At 38.8% G+C, this 19,771-nt stretch overlaps 1 protein-coding gene across 1 annotated transcript in view; it reads right to left on the bottom strand.

The window, feature by feature from the left end:
* Positions 1-19,771, bottom strand: part of LOC126191134 (trehalase-like) — a 361,034-nt gene that overhangs the window by 152,480 nt on the left and 188,783 nt on the right. The window contains exon 4 of the mRNA XM_049931884.1: positions 11,662-11,945. Coding sequence (XP_049787841.1) covers positions 11,662-11,945 — 284 coding nt within the window. The remainder of the gene's footprint in view (positions 1-11,661; positions 11,946-19,771) is intronic.

The following is a 19,771-nucleotide window of genomic DNA, read 5'->3' as shown; positions in this document are numbered from 1 at the left end:
GGACCAACACAGGACCAGAAATCCAAAGGCGACTGTCTCACATTGGGCGGTCTTTGGTCAGCGTCTGTTCCCCAGGTTAGGGGCGGCTGGGAAAAACCTCCAGGGCTAACAACCGTGGTTGTAAATTTGTGGCTCGAAGAGTCACCCCTTACATAATACTATCAATCATGGAAGAGTGTAATGTGAAACAAATTACCCCAGGTGGACAATCCACCGCACCAAGGTGCGCAAGCAGACTATCAGATTCTGGGGAGTCTGCAGCATTGCACAGAGATGAATCGGGACATGATAAGACATGAAGCAAATTGAAATGTAAAAAAACAAGTTACATAGCTACTTTCAATGTAAACTCTCTTTTAAAAACAGGAAAATTAAAACATCTTACGGATACCCTCAAACATCATAGAATACTCATAACATCACTACAAGAAACTCGATACATAGATGAAAACAATTTTGATTCCGGAGGTTTCAGAATATACAAAGGAAAGGTAGGCAAAAGAATAATGAAAAACACACCCCACCTCGGAACGGGCTTTATAATAGATAAAAGTATTTTAGACTCCATTATCAGCTTTCAATCACAATCGGAAAGACTCTCCACACTCACTTTTAAATCTGCTAATAGAGTATACACAATTGTGAATGCACATGCCCCCATAAATGAAGACAATAGGAAAAATAAGGAAAAGGTGGAACGTTTTTGGGAACAACTAGATGACGCGGTGCAAAAGATCCCAGACAAACACAACATCATACTTACGGGGGACTTCAATGCTCAAGTAGGAAAAGAGAAGAAATACAAAAATATTGTTGGAAACTACCCAGCGCACAATAGAACTAACCAAAATGGAGTCAGATTAGTAGAACTCTGCCAAGCGCATGGCTTGATCCTGAAATCCACAGCCTTTAAGAGACTACCCAGAAAACAGAAGACATGGACCTCACCAAACCCACACTTGGGTGAATTTCAACTTGATCATGTGGCGATAAAATGGAAACACCATACAGAAATACAAAATGTCAAAGTACTCAGAGGAGCAAACTTGGATTCTGATCACTATCTTTCTAAAATAAAACTCAAAATTATCCCCAAAAGGAAAGATAGAAACAGTAAACCCAAAAGCAGAAGATACGATCCATAAAAGATAATGAATTCGAAGGAGTTTCCCCTCGCGACTCAAGATATAAGGAACCAAAATTGGTATCAAATGAAGGAAAGCCTACTAACCAAAGCTGAACAAATAGCACCTATAACCAAAATCAAAAAACACGCATGGTGGACAGAGGAATGTGACAAACTTATTGAGCAAAGAAAGAAAGCATGGCAACAGATGCAATCTCAGAAAAATGAATATAATAGGCAAAATTTCCTGAGTGTAAGAAAACTAGTGAGTAAAAACCTCAAAAGAATTAAAAAAGCACAAGAAGATCAACTCCTTTTGCAGATCAACGAAGACTTCAACAAAAATAAGACTAGGAGCTTTTACAGAACTTTTAAACAAAAAATAACCAAGTACAGCCCACCGACACTCCAATTACAAGATAAAAATGGTAATATTGCACACAACAACGGGGATAATTGCAAAATTTTGAGGGAATATTTCAGAAACCTTCTCAACTGTAAAGAACCAATTGAAAAAAATGGATTTCAGCAACTCAACTTCAACAAGTCCTAACTCAGAACCACCCACCGTCGAGGAACTACAATCAATCATTTTGAATCTCAAAAACTATAAGGCTTCGGGAGAGAACCAAATTACAGCTGAACTGTGGAAAAATGTCAATAGAAATGCCATAGAATGTCTCCAAAACATATTTGAAGAAATATGGAAAACAGAAAGAATTCCGGATGAATGGAAGATGGCCCTCATTCACCCAATTCATAAGAGGGGATCCAGAACAGACCCCAACAATTACAGAGGGATTTCGCTCCTTGACGTAACATACAAAATACTGTCTAAAGTCCTTTTGAACAGAGCAGAACCCCACCTAGACTGTCAACTTGGAGAATACCAGGCAGGCTTCAGAAAGGGAAGATCCTGCCCAGAACAAATTCTAAACCTCAAAAATCTTATGGCCTACCAAAAATCGAGAGCAAAAGCGTATGTCATCACATTCATTGACTTTCAAAAGGCGTATGACTCCATAGACAGGGAATCTCTAATCTCCATATTAAAAGAATTGAACCTAGACAATAAAACTACAAACCTAATTAGAGAAACCATCACCAACACATACTCCAAAATTAAATTTATGGGAGAACTCTCAGACCTATTTGAGATAAAAACTGGAGTACGACAAGGTGATGGACTCTCTCCATTGTTATTTAACTGTGCCCTAGAAAAAATAGTAAGAGAATGGAACAAGAAAATCAATAGTGGAATCCGACTAGGAACAAAAAACAAACGCATCAAGGTTAATTGCCTAGCATTTGCAGATGATATGGCCCTACTAGCTGAAACATGGGAAGAAGCCAAAGAACAGATCCTCGAATTACAGAAACAAGCAGAGAAAATAGGCCTTAAAATTTCTTTTGAAAAAACCAAAATAATCACAAATATAAAAAAGCCAATGAAATATCTTAAAGTAAGAGACCAAAAGATCGAAATTGTTAAAGAATTCAAATATCTTGGTGAATGGATTAGCTGGAACGCCCTTGAGAAAAAAGCAATAGAAGTAAGAAGAAACAAAGTTGAACTAGCCTTTCAGCTTACTAAAAATACTTATAATAAAAAGTCCCTCTCATGGAATTCAAAAATAAAACATTACAACACTGTCATTAAACCAGAAGCACTATATGCAGCTGAGACATTATCTATCACTAACCATGGCCCAATTGAAAGGCTAGAGATCAAAGAAAGAAAAATATTGAGAAAAATTTTAGGCCCCAAATTTCATAACGACAAACTAATTCATACCAAAAATGAAACACTCTACAAAACCACAGAAAAACTTTCGGATACAATGAGGAAAAGAAGAATTGAGTTTTATGGGCACATTCTCAGAATGAACCCAAATAGACTTACAAAAAGAATGTTTGACTACTTCAGGAATAAAAAATCCAAACCAAATTGGTTTATCCAAACAGAGAAAGACTTAAGAGAACTACACATCACAGAAAAAATGCTCACAGACAGGACCGCAAAAATGATAAGCAAAGACAGAAAAGAGGGATTCCAGCTCCAAAATAGAAAGAAAAGAACGATTGTCATCTCTGATGAGGAAAGAAAAGCAAGATCAGAAAGAATGAAACAGTACTGGGCGAAAAGAAAGGCACAGAACACACAAAAGTGATTGATTCAACGTACCCCAAAGTTGGGTGAAACGAAGAAGAAGAATATGACATGTAATAATATTTCTATATACTGGAAGTTACTTTTGGCCTTTCATGAACAGTTTTCAAATGTAAGTAACAAAATTGTAGATTTTAAGCAACATCCTGGTACTTCTGCATATACAACATGAGGTTTTCCTTTTTATGTATTACTTAGTATGCTGTTTGGGGATTTTTAATGATCTATTACAGATCATGTGAGAAACAACAGAAAGAGCTTCCCTTTTATAACCCCAAGCCCTTGAGGGCCAGTTAGCAGTTTGTGACAGATAGTGGTTGGTATTATACAACAACTGCTTCTCTTGTTGTCTCGGTAATACATTACTTTACATAAATCTTAATTAACATTGCTGATATGTTAGATTTAAGGTTGCCATGAATATGTCATATATGATCCGTCATAATACAGTAAGTTTCAGATCCTTGGTCTGAAGTTGTTTGTAAAGATTGAAATCAGTTACCAACATTAGATATAAAATAAATTTGTATTCTCTGTCACTACTTTTAACTACAACATTAAATTCTTTCTCTAGAAACTAATTAGAATAGATATATCAGAACATCACTCATTGCAGAAAAATATTACTTGTTTTGGGGCCTCCCATTGATAATGCAAGTCTGATATAATACGGCTCTTTGGTCAGTGGTTGAGTTCCCACAAGCAGAATGTCTTTGATGCTATCAGTATGCTGTATGATAATGCATCATGTGCCCACATCTTGTTGTATCTCCATATAAAGCAATAACGTGCGTGTAAATTTCATTTAACCAGGAATTCCCACAGTGGTGATGCCACAGTAAATAATAGCACCTACTTCAGCATAATAAGTGCACTTTCTTGATTTGAGTTTGCTTCTACACTGGTAATATATGAATGCAAGGGGTCTGTTTTTTTGTACATGTCCGAAAGGACAAACACCGTGCATTCATATCACTGATTCACCTCAATGGGCAATGAATCCACAACTTTCAGAGTGACATGCAGTATCGTTTGACCTCCAGCAGGAATTTAAAGTTAGTGAGCTGGGAGGACATGGGCAGGGACTGCAGATAGGTAGGGTTAGGTGGAAATGTGGATCAGCCAGGGAGCATGCCAAGAAAGTCCATTTGTATGTGATAAACAAGGTGTCTGGGTGGCGCATGGTTAACGCAATTGTCTCGTAAACAGGAGATCCTATTTTCAAATCCCAGTCTGGCATACATTTCACTCATCGTTGCCAATCCCACATAAAGTCCTGATGCACTGATGCAGCTGATGTCATCAGTTCCTTCCTTTTCCTTTCCTGTTTCCCTCCCCCCCCCCTTTCACTTTCCTAGGATACAACAATTGCTTCCAAACATGCAAGTGCAGATGAATGTCACTGCATGCACAACTCTGTCACCTGTACAGCTAAGTGTTCCCCACCACATCATAATGATCTCAATGCAGACCATCAGTTCCCCTATGGCCACTCGTGTCAACCTCCACCTACCACCGCCAATGTTACCTGCATCGAAACTGGGCAAGGATATAACATCACATTCTTCTCGTCTTTCTTGTGAAGAAATGGCACACCAGTGGCCTGCATAGCAGCCAGCCAAGGAATTACTAGTCAAAAGTGCCTGCTCTGAGATGATGTCAGCAACTGTGGTGCCTGGTGACCTCCTCCCTCAGTGCTCCAGCCTCCTGTGGGACAGAGGTGGTGTCTCTGAGGGGACACAACCATCAATAATGCAAGTGCAAGATACTAAAGACTCTCTGGTCAGTGGTTGAGCTCCCACAAGGAGAGTTTTGGTCAGTGGTTGGCTCACATGAGGTGAGTGTCTTTTGTGTCAACAGTCTGACATATGTGTTCACATGTCAGCCAAGGAATATCTCCATGTTAAGCAATAAAGTGTGTCCAAATTCCATTCACGCACTCTATGCATTTCACTATGAGCATGTTGTTGTTGTTGTGGTCTTCAGTCCAGAGACTGGTTTGATGCAGCTCTCCATGCTACTCTATCCTGTGCAAGCTTCTTCATCTCCCAGTACCTATTGCAACCTAGGTCCTCCTGAACCTACTTAGTGTATTCATCTCTTGGTCTCCCTCTATTTTGATTTTTACCCTCCACACTGCCCTCCAGTACTAAACTGGTGGTCCCTTGATGCCTCAGAACATGTCCTGCCAACCGATCCCATCTTCTAGTCAAGTTGTGCCACAAATTTCTCTTCTCCTCAATTCTATTCAGTACCTCATCATTAGTTACGTGATATACCCATCTAATCTTCAGCATTCTTCTGTGGCACCACATTTCAAAAGCTTCTAAACTATTTATTGTCCATGTTTCACTTCCATACATGGTTACACTCCATACAAATACTTTCAGAAATGACTTCCTGACACTTGAATCTATACTCGATGTTAACAAATTTCTGTTCTTCAGAAATGCTTTCCTTACCACTGCCAGTCTACATTTTATATCCTCTCTATGTCGACGATCATCAGTTATTTTGCTCCCCAAATAGCAAAACTCATTTACTACTTTAAGCATCTCATTTCCTAATCTAATTCCCTCAGAATTTAATTTGACTATATTCCATTATCCTCGTTTTGTTTCTGTTGATATTTATCTCATATACCCTCCTTTCAAGACACTGTCCATTCTGTTCAACTGCTCTTGCAGGTCCTTTGGTGTCTCTTACACAATTACAATGTCATTGGCAAACCTCAAAGTTTTTATTTCTCCTCCATGGATTTTAATTCCTACTCCAAATTTTCTTTTGTTTCCTTTACAGCTTGCTCAAAATACAGATTGAATAACCTCAGGAACAGGCTACAGCCCTGTCTCACTCCCTTTCCAGCCACTGCTTCCCTTTCATGCCCCTCGGCTCATATAACTGCCATCTGGTTTCTGTACAAATTGTAAATAGCCTTTCACTCCCTGTATTTGACTCCTGCCACCTTCAGAATTTGAAAGAGATTATTCCAGTCTACACTGACAAAAGCTTTCTCTAAGTCTACAAATGCTAGAAACATAGGTTTTCCTTTCCTTAATACTTTGAGCATACTATGAGCATACTGACTAGGAATTCCCACACATGTAATGACAATGTATGGAACTGACTCTTTTGGGAACATATACTTTGAAACTGATCTCAGAGGGATTGTCAATGGCATACAAGCTTTGTAAACAAACTTCTATACAAATAGTGACTACTGTGCAATAGGTGTAATACAAATCATAGACCTACAAGTAGAGATTCATTGAACAAAACATATCTGGTTGTCAAATGGGATTTACAAATCGTTCGGTAACTAGCCTAGTACAATGTCATCAAAATATCTCCACAAAACTTAGAGAAATACTGTTCATATGTAAAGGCTCTCAGTGGCACTGAGGTTAATGTCCAGACACTTTTGGATGATACAGTACCCTAAGTTGAAGGTAGAAAAGCAAAAAAGGTACATGAGTCTTGAAATTTTACTTGTGTAATGAGTATCCCAGGAGATATTGGGACTTTAGCCAGATGAAGTCAACATCTAGCCATAATATTTTGGCTGGCAATGAGGGAGAGATCTTCAGCTGAGTTTTGGACTGGTGCACATCACTGAGCCTATACCAAAAATTGGCATAGTGCCGCACATGTGTTGGTTGTTCTTCCTAACTGCTCTCTGTTCCATTTCGCACCCTAGATGTGACCCTGTCTGACACTCGCAGAAATATGCATAATGATAGTATTTCAGGCATGCCTCGTATTGAATCACTGCCCTATAGAGGTGAAATTCAGCAGTCAAAATAAGAAAATTAGTTTTTATTAGATGTGGTATTAACCATAAAATTTTGTCTTTGTGAAAGTATTAAAGAAATTACTCAGTCCATAAGTTGTTAGGTTGAAATATGCCATTGTAGTTAATAAAATCTTCCAACAAACTATTTCCACAGATTCTTTAATAATTCAATCTCAGCAGGATCTTGTTGAGGCCAAGATTTTTGTGATAGAATAATACATAATGAATCAAACAATGGAAAATCCAGGATGGAATGTAACAATTCCAGAGAAGGAGAGTTTCTACTGACCATATAGCGGAGATGCTGAGTCACGATAGGCACAACAAAAACATTCACACAATTATAGCTTTCGGCCATTAAGGCCTTTGTCAAAAGTAGACACACACACACACACACACACACACACACACACACACACACACACATCTGCAGTCTCAGAGAACTGAAACCACACTGTGAGCAGCAGTGCATGATAAGAATGGCAACTGGGTGGGGTAAGGAGGAGCCTGGGGCGGGCAGGGGGAGGGATAGTATGGTGGAAGTGGCAGACAGTGGGAGGGGGTAAGTAGCGGAAAGGAGAGAAATAAAAAGAAAAGAAATTAAAAGACTGGGTGTGGCAGTGAAATGATGGCTGTGTAGTGCTAGAATGGGAACAGGGAGGGGGATGGATGGGTGAGGACAGTGACTAACGATGGTGGAGACCAGTAGGGTTACGGGAATGTAGGATGTATTGCAGGGAAATTTCCCACTTGCACAATTTAGAAAAGCTGGTGTTGGTTCGAAGGATCTGTATGGCACAGGCTGTGAAGCAGTCATTGAGATGAGGGATATCATGTTTGGCAGCATGTTCGGTAACAGGGTGGTCCACTTGTTTTTTGGCCACAGTTTGTCGGTGGCTGTTCATGGGGACAGACAGCTTGTTGGTTGTCATGCCTACATAGAATGCAACACAGTGATTGCAGCTTAGCTTGTAAATCACATGACTGGTTTCACAGGTAGCCCTGCCTGTGATGGGAGAGGTGATGTTAGTGACCAGACTGGAGTAGGTGGTCGTAGGAGGATGTATGGGACAGGTCTTGCATCTAGGTCTATTACAGGGGTATGAGCCATGAGGTAAGGGATTGGGAGCAGGGGTTGTTTAAGGATGGATGAGAATATTGTGTAGGTTCGGTGGATGGCAGAATACCACGGTAGGAGGGGTGGGAAGGATAGTGGGCAAGGCATTTCTCATTTCAGGGCAAATTGAGAGGTAATTGAAACCCTGGTGGAGAATGTAATTCAGCTGCTCCAGTCCCAGATAGTACTGAGTTACGAGGGGAATGCTCCTCTGTGGCCAGACTGTGGGACTTTGGGAGGTGGCGAGAAACTGGAAAGATAAAGCAGGGGAGATTTGTTTTTGTACATGGATGGGAGGATAATTACAGTCAGTGAAGGCTTCAGTGAGACCCTCAGTATATTTTGAGAGGGGCTGCTCATCACTGCAGATGTGACAATTTTAGGTGGCTAGACTGTATGGAAGGGACTTCTTGGGATGGAATGAGTGGCAGCTGTTGAAGTGAAGGTATTGCTGGTGGTTAGTATGTTTGATATGGGCAGAGGTACTGATGTAGCCATCTCTGAGGTGGAGGTCAGCATCTAGGAAGGTGGCTTGTTGGGTTGAGTAGGACCAGGTGAAGCAAATGGGGGAGAAGTTGTTGAGGTCCTGGATGAATGTGAATAAGGTGTCCTCATGCTACCTACGGTTGTCGCATCTGCAGTGATGTAGGCATGTCAACCAACAAGCTGTCTGTCCGCATGAACGGCCACCAACAAACTGTGGCTAAAAAAAAGGTGGACCACCTTATTGCTGAACATGCTGCCAAACATGATATCCCTCATCTCAATGACTGCTTCACAGCCTGTGCCATATGGATCCTTCGAACCAACACCAGCTTTTCTGAATTGTGCAGGTGGGAACTTTCCCTGCAATACATACTACATTCCCATAACCCTCTGGCCTCAACCTTCGTTAGTCACTGTCCTCACCCATCGAGCCCCCTCTCTGTTCCCATTCCAGCACTACACAGCCACCATTTCGCGTCACATCCAGTCTTTAATTTCTTTTTATTTCTCTCCTTTCTGCTACTTACCCCCTCCCCCCTCCACATCTTCTCTCCTGCCCTCCATCTAAACTGTAACACATCACTGTCTGCCATTCCCACCATAATATCCCTCCCCCTGCCTGCCCCAGCCTCCTCCTTACCCCCACTGAGTTGCCACTCCCATCATGCGCTGGTGCTGCTGCTCGCAGTGTGGTTTCAGTTCTCTGAGACTGCAGATGTGTGTGCAAGTTGCGTTTGCGCGAGTGTGTATGTGTGTGTGTGTGTGTGTGTGTGTGTGTGTGTGTGTGTGTGTGTCTACTGCTGACAAAGGTCTTAATGGCTGAAAGCTGTAATTGTGTGAATCTTTTTTTTGTGCCTATCGTGACTCAGCATCTCTGCTATATGGTGAGTAGCAACTTTCCTTCTCTGGTAATAATACATAGTGTGGAAGCACAAGGCTCAGCTATGGCTTATTCACTAGGTTGTGAAAGGTGGATGGCAAAAATGTCCCATCCACCTTTAATTAATTGTATGGGTAATCTCAACAATATAGGTTTTGCCACATTGACATGATCTTCTGTAAACTCCAGTCTTCTACAAACCCATATCATTCTTTATTATGTTGAGAAGAGCACAGGTCTTTGTAAGTGGCAGGAAGATTACTTTAGGAATCTGCCTAATTTATATGTAATGGTTGTGATGCAGCAAGCTGGGATCTCTTTACTTCCTCTCGTTTTGCCATCTGCCTCCTTAAATTCCCCGCCCCCGCATAGTTACCTTTAACATGCATGAGTATAATCTGCATTTCCGTGAAAGAGGAAGGTCAGCCCTAAGCCTTAAGAAATATAGCACCAGATCTGATTTTGTGCTTAATTTTGTATATGTAATAAATTTCCTCATTTATTTTGACTATTCCTAGTTAATATCTTTTATTATAGGGTGAAATCAGTAATTACTTAGTGATAAAAAATCTATTGTTGACTTATAAACAAATATAAATTCTGTAATAATTATGAACATTATGAAGAAGAACTATTAGAATTCTTAAAGTATTTATCTGGCTCCATTTGAAAACATATTAGCAAAGTCATACCTTAATTAATTCAAAAATAATTACGAGGTTTGTCAAAAGTATTGTTTTTTTTTTATAAATATATATGTTAATTTCATTATTTAAACAAATAATTCAGCCTAATCTTTCTGACAGAAGGAACTGTTAAAAAGGAGGAATTTTTCAATGTATTCAGTTAATTGAATGAGTTATGTTTTAATTGTAATTTCTGTAAATTAAACACCAAACAACGTATAGTTTCAGTACCTATTATTGTGAAGATATATAATGGTCCAAGACAGTCAGTCCATGGCCAATTTTCAGAGGGAAATTATGTACTGTTTCAATTAACAACAATGCAACAACTTAACAGTGGAATTAGTGAAACACACATAGGCCATGTGTTAAAATAATGACAGTGTCTGTTAAGTTTATTTGTGAAATAGTGTCACACATACAATATTATTCTGCAAGAACTGTGAAATGTGTGGTTAGGTTTTTCTGCTTGTAGATGTTTAACAGAAAACTATTGTTGCAGTATCCTGATGTTTGCCTGCAACCTATTAATGTTTATTAAAATTTACAATAGTGAACTGGTCACATACCTGTGTAATATTGGTGAATTTTGAACAGTGAAAGTAAAGAACTGTTAAACGTAACTGTGCAACTGTCAGCTACATCATTTACAGTAGTCAGAATTGAACTTCCATCCCCCATTTTTCAGCCAGTATAACAATTCAGTACATTGACATCGAGGACTATCAATGAAGAAATAAAGCAGGTGAACATCACATGGTATGCACATGTGGGAAGTTAGCCTCGGACTTGAACAGATCTGTATCCTCTCTATCTTACACCATGACTTTATCATCTTAATGTACCATGCATAAAGAGCAAACATCTCCTAATATGCTTGCCCACACATTTTTATAGGTACTGACATTATTAGCCATGTACATCAGTGATTTACTGAGGCTGGGCACAGCAGAGAAAACTGACAAGTTGCCCTGTAACTACACTGTGAATCATAGATACTGTTATATATATCGTATGCATGTCTCAGATGAGTTATGTATGATAAAATTTGGCACATCTTTTATCTTTATTTTTCAGGTCTGGACATGTTCAGAATGTGAGCAAAATCAGTTATCATTGTAAAAATTATATGAATAATATTTCAGTTATTGCAGATTCATCTCCACTTGACATCTTGTCAATCTTTTATACTGAGATTATGGCATTCGAACAGTTAATTGATAGAACATTTGAAGTTCAAGAAACTTATTGTTAGTAGTATTTGTTCATGCAATACTAAGGAAGAGAATTACATTTTTAATTAATCAAAATCAGATATAGGTCCTCCTTCCTTATCAGCACATGCTACATATTATGACATAGAAACTAGAATCAGTTGCATAAGTCTTTCCATGCTATCTTACCTTCTTATAACATCCTGTCCATAGAGGAGCAACATTTGATGGATAAAAGTACTCTCTCCTCACACTGTTTGAAATATCATAATCCAGCCAGATACCTACATCGTCATGCCAGAAAACCTCTGTCACAGCATCTAACCATTCATTAGCTTTGGTGCAGTAGTACTGAGCTTTCTTACGATTATGGAGAGTAGAGTGAAACTTGCACAGAATCTCAGCATTCCAGTACACAAATGCATTCAGATCAACTGGGATAATATACTGTGTTTGTATGTTGGACAAATTTCCTGAAAAATTAAATTCATAAATTAAAATCAACTAGAACTGTCAACCATCAGAAAAAGTACAGATAAAATGTAATGGTACAGATAAGATCAGTTAATATATATGTAATGAACACATCCTATTTATTTCTAATATAATATCAGAAATGCTGAACTCTGTTTACAAATACTCTTTTACAAAAGAAAAACCAGGGGTACTGCCCCAGTTAAATTCTCACTCTGCTGTGAAGATGAGTGGCAAAGGCGTTCGATTCAGCGGTGTTGAGAAACAGCTGACATAATTAAAACTGAATAAGGCCCAGACAGTATTCCTGTCAGGTTTTAAACAGAATTATCTCTGTCAGGTTTTAAACAGAATTTGTAGTTGTGTTTTCCCCAAGTTTAATCATAATATAATAAGAGAAAAATAGCCATGTAATATGAAGTAGCCACAGGTTACACTCATCTAACATGAGGGTGACAAAAGTGATCCAGAAAATTATCAACCAATATCCTAGACATCCATCTGTTGCAGAACCCTGCATGTTTTGAGCTCAAACAGAATGACCTCCTCCATAGCAGCCAACATGAATTCTAAAAGCTACAAACTGGCACATTTCTCACGAGATCTCCTGAGTGTCATGAATGAAGGCAAAGAAGAAGACACAGCATTTGAGTCAGTACCACACCACCATTTCGTAACAAAAGTATGATCACATGGGTTAATAAATGAAATTTTTGATTGAACTGAGAGTTTCTTTTTAGGAAGAATGCATCATATTTTCTTGGATGGAGAGTCATAAAAAAATGTAGAAGTAACCTCAGATATGCCCTAGAGAAGTGTGTTGGGGCATTTGCTCCCCATGCTGTTTATGAAAGACTTGGTAGACAATATTAATTGTACCCTCACACTTTCTGCAGATACATAGTTATTTATAATGAATTACTGTCTGAAAAAATGCTTTAAATTTGCAGAAACATTAATTGCGCACTCACAAAATGCAAAAATTTCGTATCACATGACTATGATTGGAGGTGACTTCAGTCCACCATGTACAGACTTGGACATCTATGGATTCACTGTAGATTGTACAGAAGGCAGCCTTGTGAAATACTTTTGAAAGCATTTTCAGAAAACTGCCTTGAACAACTAGGTGACTGCCCACACACAATGGAAATATTTTAGACCCAATAGCTATGAACAGGTCTGACTTTATTGACAGTATGAATATACAGACAGGGATAGTGATACTGATGTCATCATAGTGACAATGGTTACTAAAGTTAATAAATCCATCAGGAAGGCTAGGAGAGTATTTATACTAGAAAAGTCAGGTAAGCTGTTGTTAGCATTCCACTTACATAATGATTGGACATCATTTAGTTCCAACATGACAGACAGAGAGAAATTATGGGCAAAATTTAAACTGACTGTAAATTGACTCTGGAGATGTATGTGTCAAGTAAGTGGATTAAGAATGGAGAGGCCCCTCTGTAGCTTAATAATCAAATTTGGAAAATGCTGAGGAAATAGACTGTTGCAATCTTGATTAAAAAAGAAAGCACAAGTGTCAACAGGCTAAAGTTACCAGAAACTCATTCATCCATAGGAAGATCAATATGTGAAGCATACAACAGCTTCCACCATCATATCTTAATGAAAGATCTTTCAAGAACCTGAGAAAATTCTAGTCATACATAAAATCACTAAGTGGGTGGAAGGCTTCTGTTCAGTCACTTGTACAACAGTCTAGCAAAAAAAGGCAGGGTAAAGTATTGAATTAAACATTTAAGAAAGCATTCACACAGGAGGATCATAAAAACCTACCATTGTTTGACTCTAGTGCAGACTTTTGCATGGAGGACATAGAAATAGCCATTCATGGCATAGAGAAGCAACTGAAAGAATTGAAAACAATTAAGTCATCAGGTCTAGATGGAATCTTAGATCAGTTTTACAGAGAGTATTCTGTGGCATTGACCTCACAATTAGCAAAGCCCCATATGACTGGAAAAAAACATAGGTGACTCCTGTATAAAAGAAACATGAAAGAATGTACCCTCAAAATTACAGACCAACATCCTTAACATTGGTTTACTGCAGCATTCTTTAACACATTCTGAGTTTGAATATAATACATTTCCTTCAGACAATAAATCTTCTTTCCAGAAATCAGCACAGATTTAGAAAGCATCCCTTGTGCATAACTCAATTTGGCCTTTTCTCACATTATATCCTCTTAACTAAAGATGAAGGGCAACAGGTAAACTCCAAATTCCTAAATTTCCAAAAAGCATTTGACATGGTGCCCCACTGGAGACTATTAACAAAGGTATGAGCATACAGAATGGGTTCCCATATATGTGAGTGGCTCAAATACTTTTTAAGTAACAGGACCGACTATGTTGTTCTCAATGGCAAGTGCAAGTGGAAAATCATGAGTGCCCCATGGAAGTATGGCTGGACTGCTCTTATTCTGTATATACATAAATAATCTGGTGGACAAGATGAACAACAGTTTATGACTGTTTCCTGATGATGTTCTCATGTGTGGAAAAGTGTCTACTTTGAGTGATTGTAGGAGAACACAGTATGCCTTAGACAAAATTTATGGTTGGTTTGATGAATGGCAGCTTATTCTAAGTGTAGAAACATGAAGTTAATGTACATGAGTAGGAAAAACAATCCTGTAATGTTCAAATACAGCTTTAGTAATATGCTGCTTGACACAGTCACATTGATTAAATATCTAAGCACGACATTGCAAAGCGATACAAAATGGAATGAGCATCTTGTTCATAGTTTGGAATGCAAATGCTTGACTTCATTTTATTGGGATAAATTTAGGAAAGTGTAGCTCATCTGTAAAGGAGATGACATATTGAATGCAAGTGCTACCCATTCTTGAGTACTGCTCAAGTGTTTGGGATCCCCAATAAGTCAGATTAAAGGAATACATCAAAGCAATTCAGAGGCATGCCACTTGATTTGTTACTGGTAAGTTCGATCAGTACACAAGTATTATGGAGACACTTGAGGGACTCAAATGGGAAACCCTAAAGTTCTTTCTGCAAGGCACTATTGTAGAAATGTAGAGAACAGACATTTGAATCTAACTGCAGATTGATTCTACTGTTGCCAATGTACATTTCACATATTTGCCATGGAGATATGATGAGAGAAATGAGGGCACTTATGGAGGCTTACAGACAGCCATTTTTCTCTTGCTCTGTTTGTGAGTGGAAAGGAAATGACTAGTAGTGTCATGTGATACCCTCCACCATGCACTGTACAGTGGCTTGCGGAGTTTGTATGTAGACATAAATGTACGATATAATTGAGTTGCAATGGGAATCAAACTCATACAAATACCTGTGTGTCACAATTTTTGGTGCTATGAACAGAATTACCACATAGGCTCAATAGTAGGTAAGATGGGTGGCACACTTTAGTTCATTCATGGGATACTTGAAAAGTTCAATCAGTATACAAAGGAGGTTGCTTACAAAACACTGATGTAACCCATTCTAGAATATTACTCAAGTGTGTGTGTGTGTGTGTGTGTGTGTGTGTGTGTGTGTGTGTGTGTGTGAAACAAACTAAATAGGACTAATAGAAGATATTGAACATATACATATAATGTCACAGTTATAAGAGCCAAGGGGCATGAAAGGGAAGCAGTGGTCAGGAAGGGAGTAAGACAGGATTGTAGCCTATCCCCAATGTTATTCAATCTGTATATTGAGCAAGCAGTAAAGGAAACAAAAGAAAAATTTGGAGTAGGAATTAAAATCCATGGAGAAAAAATGAAAACTTTGAGGTTCACCGATGACATTGTAATTCTGTCAGAGACAGCAAAGGACCTGGAAGAGCCGCTGAAAGGAATGGACAGTGTCTTGAAAGGAGGATATAAGATGAACATCAACAAAAGCAAAACGAGGATAATGGAATGTAGTCGAATTAAGTTGGGTGATGCTGATGGAATTAGATTAGGAAATGAGACACTTAAAGTAGTAAATGAGTTTTGTTATTTCGGGAGCAAAATAACTCACGATGGTCAAAGTAGAGAGGATATAAAATGTAGACTGGCAATGGCAAGGAAAGCATTTCTGAAGAAGAGAAATTTGTTAACATCGAGTATAGATTTAAGTGTCAGGAATCCATTTCTGAAAGTATTTGTATGGAGTGTAGCCGTGTATGGAAGTGAAACTTGGATGATAAATAGTTTAGACAAGAAGAGAATAGAAGCATTCAAAATGTGGTGCTACAGAAGAATGCTGAAGATTAGATGGGTAGATCACATAACTAATGAGGAAGTATTGAATAGAATTGGAGAGAAGAGAAATTTGTGGCACAACTTGACTAGAAGAAGGGATCAGTTGGTAGGACATGTTCTGAGACATTAGGGGATCACCAATTTAGTATTGGAGGGCAGTGTGGAGGGTAAAAATCATAGAGGGAGACCAAGAGATGAATACACTAAGTAGGTTCAGGAGGATGTAGGTTGCAGTAGGTACTGGGAGATGAAAAAGCTTGCACAGGATAGAGTAGCACGGAGAGCTGCATCAAACCAGTCTCCGGACTGAAGACCACAACAACAACAACAACAACATATAATGGCAGCAAGTGTGGTCTCAGGATTATTTTAACCACAGGTTAGCATCATATAGGTGCTGAAAAATCTGAACCAGCAGACACTCAACAATATGCAACAACCAGTCTACAAAACCATACTTATAAAGAATCAAGTTCTGGTAGTTGGAGAGAAATCTAGAAATATATGTTGGGCACAAAATTAAAATCACAGTGAAAATCCACTGAAGCTTTGTGGAAATGTATTGTGCAGAGCCTCTAGTACGTCTGTTGATTGTGTCATATTGCACTTTTCAGTTGAGTCTCCCGCCAAGTTTGAAATGCCTACTGAGGGATTCTGTCTGGATTGATGCAGCCCATATACCATAACTTCTTCCTGACAACACTCAGCTACACATTGCAGGTGCAATGATGACACCTCTGCAGAGTTTTCAATGGAAAGTGCTTGGTCACCAACAATACAGTCCATCATCGGCTGCCCCCGAGTTTTATCTCTTTACACACACAAATCACTGACTATAAAGACAGCATTTTGTCACAGACAGTGAGCTGCAGGCCAGCATAGGGAACTGGCAGAAAGCACAGGCAGCTGCCTTGTAAGAAAAGGGTATTAAAAAGCTGATACCACACTATGATAAATGTCTAAGTCAGAGTGGCGACTATGCAGAGAAGTAGCTGGAAGGACTAGTTAAATGAGCAAATAAATCATATTTAATTTTCACTGTTGTTTCTATTTTACAGCTGAGTAGTGATCAGGAGTAAAAAGAGTAGCCCTTCTACTTCAGCCCCCCAATGTATTTTTCCCATGGGGCCTACAAATAGAATAATTGAAGCAGTCATTGTTCCCAAACTCCATACAGGAACGGAATAGGAAGAAACCCCAATAATCTCATGGGGCAGAAAAATTAATCAACCCTACACAAATCATTACAAACATCATAAAAATCAAGTAATTCCATGCCTACACTTGATAATTGCCTGGATTCAGTTAGGAAGAGAGACCACAAGGTTGTGCAGGTACGTCATATCCAGAATTTGATCTAGCAATTCTATCAAATTATTGGGATGCTGATGTCTGAGTTTTACCCACTATTCCAGCCTTTCTCACAGATTTTCTGTGGTGTAGAGATCAGGTGATTTTGCAACCCAATTGAGATGTAATATGGTGGGGGAGTGTTCAGAAACCAGTCAGATATTCTTCCAGTGTGATGATCTTTGCTGTTGTCATCTTTGTGCCTATGTGTGCAATGGCCTCTGATGACCAACTACATGCATTCACTGCATGCAGTTCCATCACAATGTTCTCTCGCTAACAGGTTGGGATGGACCTTCAATCACTTTCTGCAGGAATAATTGTGTTTGGAAGTGATTTTGATTCACAAGCCATGAAATGCGTCTCCAGTCTCTCTCAGTCAGGATCCTTTCTGGCCACAGTTCTGACATTGCATTTTGTGGCCACATGTGTTACACCACTGTATGTAAACACACTGAACAACATGCTGCAAAACACCAACAAATGCAGCAACTGCACATACTGTAAGCAACGGGAATGGTCAAACACGATGGCCCTTTTCCACCACTCCATCACGTACTTGCATTTACCAATTTTTACACACAGTTTCTGCTTGAAACACAAATGTCTCACTAAGTGTTCTGCCTTATGATCACATAGAGGCAGTGCATGTGTGGCTGAGCTCATGACTCAGTCACTGCAAAATATATAAAGGCGTAACTATTCATTTGTGTGTGCACAGTGGGGTCATTAATTTCTGGTGAGCTTAGATGATACTTTGGGAAGCACCCTATCTCATGCATTACATAATGATTAGTAGAGTATAGATGTAGGTGAAAAATTAGGCTATCGAAGGAAATATGTTTTTAGGAGAGTCATGGATATCCAATAAAATTATTTTTTTTTTTTGGGGGGGGGGGGGGGGGGGGAAGCTAGACTCTAAAATTGAGATTTTTTTTATATGCAGGGTGACAATTATTGAACTACATGAATAAAACATAAATTAATCATTTTGATTTGCAGCTCCTTGTGTTGGCCATGTTTGCAGTTAAAACTGTTGGATGTGAGGTCCGCCAGTTATGCAAAACACCGTTTTTCTCAGTACCCAAACATGTTTTGGAACCACTGTGTCATCATCAGAGTGTTTTCGTTTTTATTCTGTAATGTGAACATTTTTGTTAAATGATTATAAAAATATGTGCATCTTTAGTTCAAACAATAGAGCATTCCATTTTGTAAATACCTTTACATTTGGTGTGCATGAATTTTCTGGATCACTTGTGTGTTAATTACTACATGTAGCTTGTCATCTGTAACCAAACAATGTTGATGAGAAAGTTTTTGCTGGGAGTTAACCTATCTTCCAGAATGTAATTTAGTTTGTCGCGATGTTTTTGCACCTATATTCATTTTTACTTATGTTTTTGTGTGGCAAGCAATTCCATTCTCCACATCATGCTGAGGTGTTCTGATGCACATGTAAATATAACAAGTGTTTTCCACAAGTAACATAGTAAAACACTTTTCACTTCACGAAAACACAGTGTGATTGTGGTTTGTTGTATGTCCCAGCCCAGTCAGTGTTTGTTTGTTCACCAAAGAGTTTGGCACCAAATTTTAATTTTGTTTGCATTTTATCTTTGTGTGTGTGTGTGTGTGTGTGTGTGTGTGTGTGTGTGTGTGTGTGTGTGTGTGTGTGTGTGGGTGTGTGTGTGTATAGACTTTATCTGTTTGTGCTGTTTTTATTTGTTAAGTAGTGTGCCCTTGTAGAGTGTAGTGCATTCACTTAAGACCTGTTATTGCCTTCTGTATATGGACGTTTCCCTCAGTGGTCAGCTTTCTGTATAGGCTGTGGCCGGGTTTTAGTATTCTTAAGTCTGTTTCTATTGTGGTTGGGTGGTGATTGTGGGCTACAAGGTTATCAGCAAATGTGATATGGTAGCAGTTGCTTTTTAAAACTCTGAGATGGTCTGTATATCTGAAGTTTCTGCATGTTTGTCCTATGTACACTGACTGGCAAGTGTTGCATGTGAGTTCATACATTCCTGATCTGTTAAATTTATCCATGACTGTTTCTCGTGTTCTGATTTTTTTCTGTGTTGTGTTATACGTCCTGTATCCTATTTGGAGTTCCTGTTTCTTTAATACATTGCCTTTTCTGTACACAATCTTGTTATTGTAGGTGAGTATGTGCCATTTCACTTTGTGTGTGTGTTGTTGCTCTTGTTTGTGTTTTGTGTTGTT

The sequence above is a fragment of the Schistocerca cancellata genome, chromosome 6, assembly GCF_023864275.1.
Source record: "Schistocerca cancellata isolate TAMUIC-IGC-003103 chromosome 6, iqSchCanc2.1, whole genome shotgun sequence".
Lineage (NCBI taxonomy): Eukaryota > Metazoa > Arthropoda > Insecta > Orthoptera > Acrididae > Schistocerca > Schistocerca cancellata.
Note: the sequence above shows the minus strand (reverse complement) of the source record. Positions and strands in the feature narration are given on the sequence as shown.